Source organism: Frieseomelitta varia, unplaced genomic scaffold (genome assembly GCF_011392965.1).
Source record: "Frieseomelitta varia isolate USP_RPSP 00005682 unplaced genomic scaffold, Fvar_1.2 scaffold_5, whole genome shotgun sequence".
Classification (NCBI taxonomy): domain Eukaryota; kingdom Metazoa; phylum Arthropoda; class Insecta; order Hymenoptera; family Apidae; genus Frieseomelitta; species Frieseomelitta varia.
This window is the reverse complement of record NW_025110256.1, coordinates 56823-66394: the sequence shown is the minus strand read 5'-3', so window position 1 is coordinate 66394 and position 9572 is coordinate 56823. Positions and strand designations below refer to the sequence as shown.

Here is a 9572-nt window from a genome sequence, read left to right as displayed (position 1 = left end):
AGAGAGACCGGAAGGTAGAAGGCGGAAGGGCGTAGACGGAAACGCCTACGAGCGGCTGGATTGGCCGGCGTCCGAATGGCGTCCTGGGGGACGCGTGGCGTCGCGACGCCGAGCGTCAGCCAGCAGCTGGCAGCGAACAGCCAACAACCGGCCACCTCCGTGCACCCCCTTCGGTGCTCTCGTCCTCGGCGACGAGGTCGACGCGCGAGTGGCCGCGTCGTCGCGCGAGTCTTCTCCGCGAGGATGGAGCAGCTCGCCCAGTTCGTCTCCAAGAGCTTCGACAACGCGGCTGGCGAACACGCGGCATGCAAGACGGCCACCGAACCACATCCGTCCGCAAGGATCACCCTCAGTGTCGCGCATTTACTCGGCGATTCTGCGGAGAACGATTCTGCCAGTACGTTTCTCATTCCTCCATTTCCTTCCACTTCCTTCCTCTCGTCTGTTTCACGCCACCGACCTCGTCTCTCGTTCTCCACTTTGATTTGATTTTTCGTGTTCAGTGTGGAATGACCGCGATTGACAGTGAAGGGCTACCGGCGATCCGATCGATCTCGATCGAGTGCGAACGATCGACGTGGTGGGTGACGACACGACGTGCTGGTTGGATACGATTGTTTCCTGGTGATGATGTTCGTCGACGAGGGAACAGTCGGTTTGTGAAGTTCGAAGATCGATTTTCTTTTACACGTCTTGAGTCTTCTTGGGAGATGTTCTCAGGTCACGTGGGGTAGGCGCACATTTCTATTCTGTTTCTTGGCAAACCTTTGACGACATCCTTGCCGTTACTGCGCTGCAGGGGACAAATTTCTCGTTGGAAAATTTCTCCTCTATCGTCGCGCGATGTCTCCTTTTCCTGCTCAGTGAATCGACAATTTCTCGCGACAGTTTGTGAAAGAATATCGCGAGTCCTATCATCGTTCTCGAAGACGGCGTCGAACGAATCTCGAGTCCTCGATGTGAAAGTAGATCCTCAGAAATACAGTTTTTACAATTCTGCTCTATCGAGTCGTAGCAATTCGACTTGTTCCAATTTCATTCTCTCTTGCCTGATCGTGACTGTCTCGTTCCACTTGATCGTCCGTGGCTTGGGTAAATTATCGATGAAACAAAATTTCTATCATCCGATGTTTCATCCTCCTTTTCCGATAAAGAACACTTACAGCTAGTACCTTGTCCTTAGAGAATTGTTATTGTCGAATATCCTATCGATTAAATGTTCGCACGTTCGTAGGGTCCTCAGAGGCGCAAAAATATAGGAAAAACATATATACCTATATCCATATTTGTAAAGTAGAGTAATTTTTCAATTACTGCAATTCGAGGAATTGAAAATTTCTATCATCAAGTTTCGTTCATTCATTCATCGACAAAATTTCTGTCATTTCTTCTTCTTTGATAATGTAAAGTTTCTGTCGTCTATCTTTTTCCTTGCCATCGTTTAGAGAATTACTGTCGTCAACCGATGTAGTATTCTACCGGTTATCGAACGCGTTCGCGTGTTAACAACGATCCGCAAAGATCCACAAAAGATACATTTGCAATCGCGATCGGAAGAATTTGAATTCGACCGACGAACAGAAGAACAGCGACCCGACGACGACGTCGAGACATTGATTTTCGTCGATCTGACGTTCCGCAGATATCGGTAGAGGAAGTCGGGAATCCGGTCAGGACGCTTCGAGCGTGGAGGCGAGCAGCGCGGACGAGCCGCCGTCGCCGGAAGGCCGCCTCCAACCGGAAGATCTGTCCGTCACGACCAAGAGCAAGGAGGTGAAGGACGTGGTTAACACCGGGGACAGTCTGCCGCCACTAAAGACACCGGAGCTGAAGCTCTCCGTGAGAAAGTTGCTGGGATGCAGCCCGTCACCGCCACCGATTACCAGAGACCGATCGGTCAGCCCGGAGAATTGCCTCGAACTGAAGAGCCAACAACCTACCAACGAAGGGAAAGCGTCTAAGACTTTGATACAGGCGCAGGAGGAAGCTGCCAAAGGTAAGAGACAAATAACATTATTGATACGTATATATCTAAAACTCTTTTTGGTCATTTTATTTCGTCGAGAAAGATGAGAATTTTTTTGAACACGGAGGTTGGCGAAAGAAAGATGGCAAAAGGTAGTCGAACAAAATATATGAAAAAAGTTCAATATATTGATAAATATTAATACAATATTAATACATAAATATACGAATCCAAGAGCGCAAAACACTAAATAAATGGTATTTTTTAGTCTGTTTTATTAAATAAGTATTCAAAGGAAAGTTAAATTATTCAAAAGGAATATTTCTTCTATTTGCAATCTTCTATCCATGTAATTAAACAGTTTTTCTGTTTCTATTAACCACTTGCGCTAGCAACTGATTGCGGACCGTAACGAGTGACCAAACAACCGTATACAATAATTCGTCTTCTTTTTGAATTTATCGGCATGTCACTGGGTAGAAATTACTGAGAAGTAATAAATTTGTTATTTGTTTTGCCTGGGTTATACTTAAATATAATTAAAACTGAGAAAATATTGCAATTTTAGGACAAAAAGTTCGCGACACGTCATTCTAGCGCAAGAGGTTAAGATTAACTTCTTGATTGCGGACCATAACGAGTGACCGAATCGTACACAATAATTCGTCTTCTTTTTAAATTCATCGGTGTGTCACTGGATGGAAATTGCCGAGAATTAATAAATTTATTATTTGTTTTGCCCGAGTTATACTTAAATATACTTAGAACTGGGAAAATATTGCAATTTTGGAACAAAATATTCTCGAGCGCAAGAGGTTAAGATTAATCGCTTGCGCTGGCAACTGATTGCGGACCATAACGAGTGACCAAACCGTACACGATAATCCGTCTTCTTTTCGAATTCATCGGTATGTCATTGGATAGAAATTACCGAGAAGTAATAAATTTATTATTTGTTTTGCCCGAGTTATACTTAAATATACTTAAATATACTTAAATATACTTAAAACTGGGAAAATATTGCAATTTTGGAACAAAATATTCTCGAGCGCAAGAGGTTAAAATTAACTTCTTGATTGCGGACCATAACGAGTGACCGAAGCGTATATAATAATTCGTCTTCTTTTTGAATTCATAGATATTACCGAGAAGTAATAAATTTATTATTTGTTTTGCCCGAGTTATACTTAAATACACTTAAAATTGAGAAAATGTTGCAATTTTGGAACAAAATATTCTCGAGCGCAAGAGATTAAAATTAACTTTTTGATTGCGGACCATAACGAGTGACCGAAGCGTATATAATAATTCGACTTCTTTTTGAATTCATAGATATTACCGAGTAGTAATAAATTTATTATTTGTTTTACCCGAATTATACTTAAATATATTTAAAACTGGGAAAATATTGCAATTTTAGAACAAAATATTCTCGAGCGCAAGAGATTAAGATTAACTTCTAGATTGCGGACCATAACGAGTGACCGAAGCGTATATAATAATTCGTCTTCTTTTTGAATTCATCGGTATGTCACTGGATAGAAATTACTAAGAGTAATAAGTTCATTACTTGTTTTGCCCGAGTTATATTTAAATATACTTAAAACTTGGAAAATATTGCAATTTTGGAACAAAATATTCTCGAGCGCAATAGGTTAAGATTAATCGCTTGCGCTGGCAACTGATTGCGGACCATAATGCGAACGAGTGACCAAACCGCACACGATAATTCTTTCTTTTTTTTTTTTTTTTGAACTCGTCTGTGTGATATTACTGGATAGAAATTATTGAGAGCTAACAAATTTATTATTTGTTTTGCCTATTTTGTTTTACTTAAATCTACTTAAAACTGAGAAAATATTGGAATTTTGGGCGAAATATTCTCGACGTGCGTGGCACGTCAATCCAGCGCAAGAGATTAAAGACGCATCGTCTTAAATGATTCTTTTCTCGATCAGAATTATCCGTCCTTTCGATCGTAACGACAGAAACGATCGTATTTCTCGGTCGTTGGAAGAAGAAGAAGAAGAAGAAGAAGTGATATCCACTCGGGTACGATCGTTTCGCGCGAAGATCGAGTGTTTTGGAGAATTTCACTTCGAAACTCGAGGTAACTCGGCTCTTGTTTCGATGGTAAGAAGGTCAGGAACCTCCGGGCGAGTTCCGTGGCCCGACACGTATCGCCGGAGGGTTCGATCTTCCTTTATAATTCAGCACGTCGTCCAATAAAGCTCAGAAGTGATTGGGAATAGCTGACCGTTCGCAACGTAACGATCACCGACCAGCAATTTTACCCACATGCCAAGTCGACTTCAATAACAGCCGTTCACTTGCACTTTCCTTCCCTTACCTTCCCTTACCACACCTTGCCTTGTCGTTCTCTTTTGTCACTCTCAAATCTGCACAAGGTTCCATCGTCAACTTCTCTCGTCGCAAACACGACAAATTTGGAAGAAAAAAAAAAAAAAAATTCGAGGATAGATCAACACCGTGCTATTCTGTAGTGTGTAAATGTGCGATTGCTTCGATATTCAAGCGAACCTGCGAAGGAGCAGAACGGAGAATTCTGTCTTCATTTTCTTTCGCCACGAACACGACAAAACTTCGAAACGAATTCATCGATCGAAAGGATGGATTGCACCGTTGCAGTCAGATTGCTTTCAATCGCATAACCAGCGACACGCTCTTCGGCTATTCTTCTTGAAAATTCGAATCATCGGCGGTTGGTGAATGAATGCAAGAGTGAAAGAAAATTTCCGGAGCAGACTGTCTGAAAGGCGAAAGGAGAATCCTTGTGAAAAAATGCGCGACATGGCTCGGTAATTTACGGGAAGTCAAACGATCGGTGACACCGGTCACCGCCGGGGAACCGGTCCCGGAGAACGATGGTTCCGGGCTGGATAAAAAGTGCAATCGACAGGCCGGACGTTACGTACGCGCGGTGAAATTGAAGGGAAAGGCGGACGGGGCCGCGGGTTCGCCATGGCGAATGAAAATCACGTTTAAAAAAAAGTGACGCGTTCAAGTCCAACGCCAGCGTGGCTTCCTCGCCGCGATAACTTGGGGCTCGCATGAATTTATGGTTTAATATGCGGCCCGCCGCGTTAGTTGTGTACGCCCCCTAACACGCGTATCTCTCTCCCTACCTCTGTCCCTCTCTCTCCCTCTCTCTCGCGGCTGCTCTTTTCCGCCTGTATCTCTCCGGGGCCCATAACTTTTCCCGATTAAGCGCAAATCAAAAAGCAATCTGCCCGGCCGGCAGCCATCGGACGCGCCCAAGTAAAACCATAAATAACCGCGAGTTGAAGGAGCGGGCAACAGCCAACAGTCGGAGGAAAACTCGTCCGACTCTTTGGTCTCCACGGGGGCAAAAGAAAAAAAAGAAAATGGAAAAAGAAGCGCAACGCTGGATTGGAGGCTCTTCTCTTCTCTTTGGTGTTTCTTTCTTTTTTTCTTTTTTTTTTTTTCTTCACGTTAGAGCAAGAGGATTTGGGATGCAGAATTTTTGGCCCTGGAACCTTTTTGAGTGTCCAGGCTTTTAGATCTTCTGGGCTTCGTTGGTCAATAAAAATTTGTCAAGGGCCGTAATTCACATATCTGTTTATGTGAATATATATTATTCATGGGAATATGACAATAACTTTTACAGTGAAACAATACGTCAATTAGAGAAGTGTGTTTATACCAATTGAAAGAATATGAAAATTTTTTACTTGTTCTTCAGATAGATATTATTATTAGTTCATCAATATCTGGCTTGATATGAAGATAGTGGCAATGCTTGAACATGCTCGTATATAATTTTTCTTCTTATTTTATTTTATCTTATTTTTTTCTGTGTTTTCTGTGCTTCTGCTGGCGAATGTAAGTACTGAAAACTGTCTCAAAAGGGGCATTATAAATAGCGTGTTCATACGTTCGTGAAGAGCAGAATATATTTTTCTTTAGACAGGTGTAGTTTATAAAAGTCTAATAAATCTACACTTGGATAAATTTCCCCTCGAGTTGCGTATCTGATTGCAACTCGATACATTCTGTTTGCATCTCCGCTGGCAACATATTGACATCAACTGAGAACAGAGTAGCAAATATACCAACCAAAAAATCTAAAATGAGAAATATTTCGTTCGGCTCTTGGAAATTATTCGTAATTACTCTAATACTAAGTTAAAAAAAGAAGATTGAAATTATTCAAATGACAAAATTCTTATTCAATTGTTCCAATTTTTCTAGAATTAGAATCCAAACTCTGAACCATAACTGAAGCCTGAAAGCGATGGAAGAGATGGATTTTTCAACAAGAAATAGATGTTCTGATTTATAGAGAAAATTTCAGACACTGGAAATAGCTGTATCTTTTATATATTGGACTTTTCAATATTTCCCCAACCATACCTACAGTGATCCGGGAAAAGTGGTCGATGAAAGATGAGATAACTGAGAAAGAAAGAAATTAATAGTATTGAAAATCAATTAATTGAAAATCACGAATTTCATACCTCGGCTGAAGGAGAAGCTTCAAATCATTGCGGGGACTTTCTGACAGAAACTAAACGTTCCTATTTAAAGAGAGAGTTTCAGATCTCTTACTGGATTTTTCAATATTTGCCCAACTGTTATACATCCCGTGTCACGAGGAAAAGCGGAAATTTCAAATCGTTTCGTTCGTCCAATTTCGAATAAATAAGAAACCAGTCGCAAAGAAAATCGCAAATGATTTTACGCCACGACCGAGGGAAAGGGAGAAACTTCGGCCCGAACGTTTGATTTTCGTTCGCGTGTACAGGAAACAAGAGAACGTGAACGATGTTTCGAGACTTTTTCGAGAAAGGAAAAAAGAAACGAGGAATTACGTACAAACGTGAGCGAAACGTCGTCGAAAGTCGAAAGAAAGTGGCCGATTTCTGTCTCACTCTGCAAATGGCCATCGCGGTGCTACCACCGTTTCCGCTTCGCTCTCCCCCCGCCTCAAACATTGCGCCCACCATGTTTACGATCGCCGGTTGCTCCCAAGTTTTTGAAGCATGGCGATGGCTGTTGGAGAACGTTACTGGAATTTTCCAGTTACTGGATATTTACCGTGCAACCCCTCGGCTACACCCTGCTAAATCTTCTTTGAACTGGCCTTCGATGGTCGTGATATATAAACGATGCATTCGATCGATGATCCCGACGGGGGATCCCAACCATCGATACTCGAACGTTACGAATTTTTACCGTCTGCATTTACATTCATGCGGTGAAGTTGCCTAAAATTGTTAGAATAGGCTATCGAAATACAGGGTGGTCTCACTGAAAGATTGAACGATATAAAACGAAAATAATTTTTACACAAACACGTGTTTCTTAATTTCTTATTATTTTATTTGGACATATATATATATATAATGGATCTTTTTCAGTATTACGTGTGAATTTTTATAAATTAAAAAAAATTCTTTTTTTTTATGAATCTTTAAAACTCTTCAGTTTCTCAGTGACCACCCTATATATTACGCCCTGTATATTTCATAGAGATTCTCCGATATTTCTCACAAGTTTTCAATTTTGTTTCAAATTTTTTCGACTTAATAAAATTATCTATTCGAAACAATGGAGAAATGATCGTAAATTGCGTAAATTTATATACAGAGGGTATCGCCTCCACCCTCCAAGAAGAACATTTCTTAGGCTATATTTGTCATCATTCTCTTTCTCGATATTTCTTCCACGCGTTTACAATTTTCCTTGTCCATTCGAAACAATGAACAATTTACACCAGAAAAGATAATTTCGTTCAAGAAACAATCCTCCCGCCAAAAAAGAAAGAAGTTTCCTCGACGAAGAGCACTGCCTTCGAGAGAAAGAGAAAGAGAACCAAACAAATTGTAAAACCAAAAGGGAGAAATCTTCGGTCGCTCGCCCGAGGAGAAGTTTTTTCACGGGTGCGCGTGCCATATGCAGTTACAAGTAACAAGGTGGACGCGACAAACTGGCAAGGGGGGTTAACCAGGGGGTTGCGCCCGACGCTTTTATACGCCTAATGGCTGCGATATTCGGGCTGGTTTTCGCGAGGGTGAAAAAGTACCGGGAGCCGGCGACGATCGGCGAGCTGATGCACGAAGGGGGAGGCATTGAGGGTGGTTTGACCGGATCGGGCCAAGAGGGCAGCGCTCTCTTGGCTCTTAGTAATCGAATTAGCGACCCCTCGTGTCCGAGTGTGATTGCTTCGGGTTTTCCAGCAGGGTTTCGCTACCCACCACTCTCTCTCTCTCTCTCTCTCTCTCTCTTACTATCTCTCTTTCTCTCTCGTTTTATCCATCTAGCGTCCCGACGATGCGATACTGACTCTGTCCGAGCCCAGACCAGTTCGCACCTATCTCTCGGACCGATATCGGCGTCTTTCGAGCTTCTGCGGCTTGCTTCTCCGTTCTTATTCTATTATTAACATTATACAGGCACCGCGATCGTTTGTAAAACAGCGGCTAGCTGTTTGGTGACGCACTTTCGCGTCATTTGTTATTAACCTCTTGCGCTGGTACGACGTGCCACGCACGTCGAGAATTTTTTGCTCCAAAAGTGTATTTATTTTCTCAGTTTTCAGTACATTTAAGTAAAGACGAAATAGGCAAAACAAATAATAAATTTATTACTTCTTAATAATTTTTATCTAGCGATATCGTATCGACGAGCTCAATAAGAAAGCGACGAATTATTGTATACGCTTATTTGGTCACTCGTTACGGTCCGCAATCAGTTAATCTTAACCTCTTGCGCTCGAGAATATTTTGTTTCAAAATTGCAATATTTTCCCAGTTCTAAGTATATTTAAGTATAACTCGGGCAAAACAAATAATAAATTTATTAATTCTCGGCAATTTCCATCCAGTGACACACCGATGAATTTAAAAAGAAGACGAATTATTGTGTACGATTCGGTCACTCGTTATGGTCCGCAATCAAGAAGTTAATCTTAACCTCTTGTGCTAGAACGACGCACATCGAGAACTTTTTGGTCCAAAGTTGCAATATTTTCTCAGTTTTAAGTATATTTAAGTATAATCCAGGCAAAACAAACAACAAATTTATTACTTTTTAGTAATTTCTATCCAGTGACATACCGATGAATTCAAAAAGAAGACAAATTATTGTATACGGTTTGGTCACTCGTTATGGTCCGCAATCAGTTGCCAGCGCAAGCGATTAATCTTAACCTCTTGCGCTCGAGAATATTTTGTTCCAAAATTGCAATATTTTCCCAGTTTCAAGAGTATTTAAGTATAATTCGGGCAAAAAAAAATAATAAATTTATTACTTTTCGGCAATTTCTATCCAGTGACATACCGATAAATTCAAAAAGAAGACAAATTATTGTATACGGTTTGGTCACTCGTTATGGTCCGCAATCAGTTGCCAGCGCAAGCGATTAATCTTAACCTCTTGCGCTCGAGAATATTTTGTTCCAAAATTGCAATATTTTCCCAGTTTCAAGAGTATTTAAGTATAATTCGGGCAAAAAAAAATAATAAATTTATTACTTTTCGGCAATTTCTATCCAGTGACATACCGATAAATTCAAAAAGAAGACAAATTATTGTATACGGTTTGGTCACTCGTTATGGTCCGC

At 41.1% G+C, this 9572-nt stretch overlaps 1 protein-coding gene and 1 long non-coding RNA gene across 2 annotated transcripts in view; both read left to right on the top strand.

Moving 5' to 3' along the window:
• The first annotated feature begins 225 nt into the window (after positions 1–225).
• The window catches only part of LOC122533153 (short stature homeobox protein 2-like), a 16677-nt gene continuing 7330 nt past the window's right edge, over positions 226–9572 (top strand). Inside the window, exons 1-2 of the mRNA XM_043662586.1 lie at positions 226–397; positions 1643–1996. Of these exons, the coding sequence (XP_043518521.1) occupies positions 244–397; positions 1643–1996 (508 nt within the window). The 5' untranslated portion in view covers positions 226–243. The remainder of the gene's footprint in view (positions 398–1642; positions 1997–9572) is intronic.
• Positions 8468–9004, top strand: LOC122533157. Its single transcript, XR_006307650.1, has 2 exons — positions 8468–8524; positions 8969–9004. It is a non-coding gene; the product is annotated as an uncharacterized LOC122533157 (long non-coding RNA).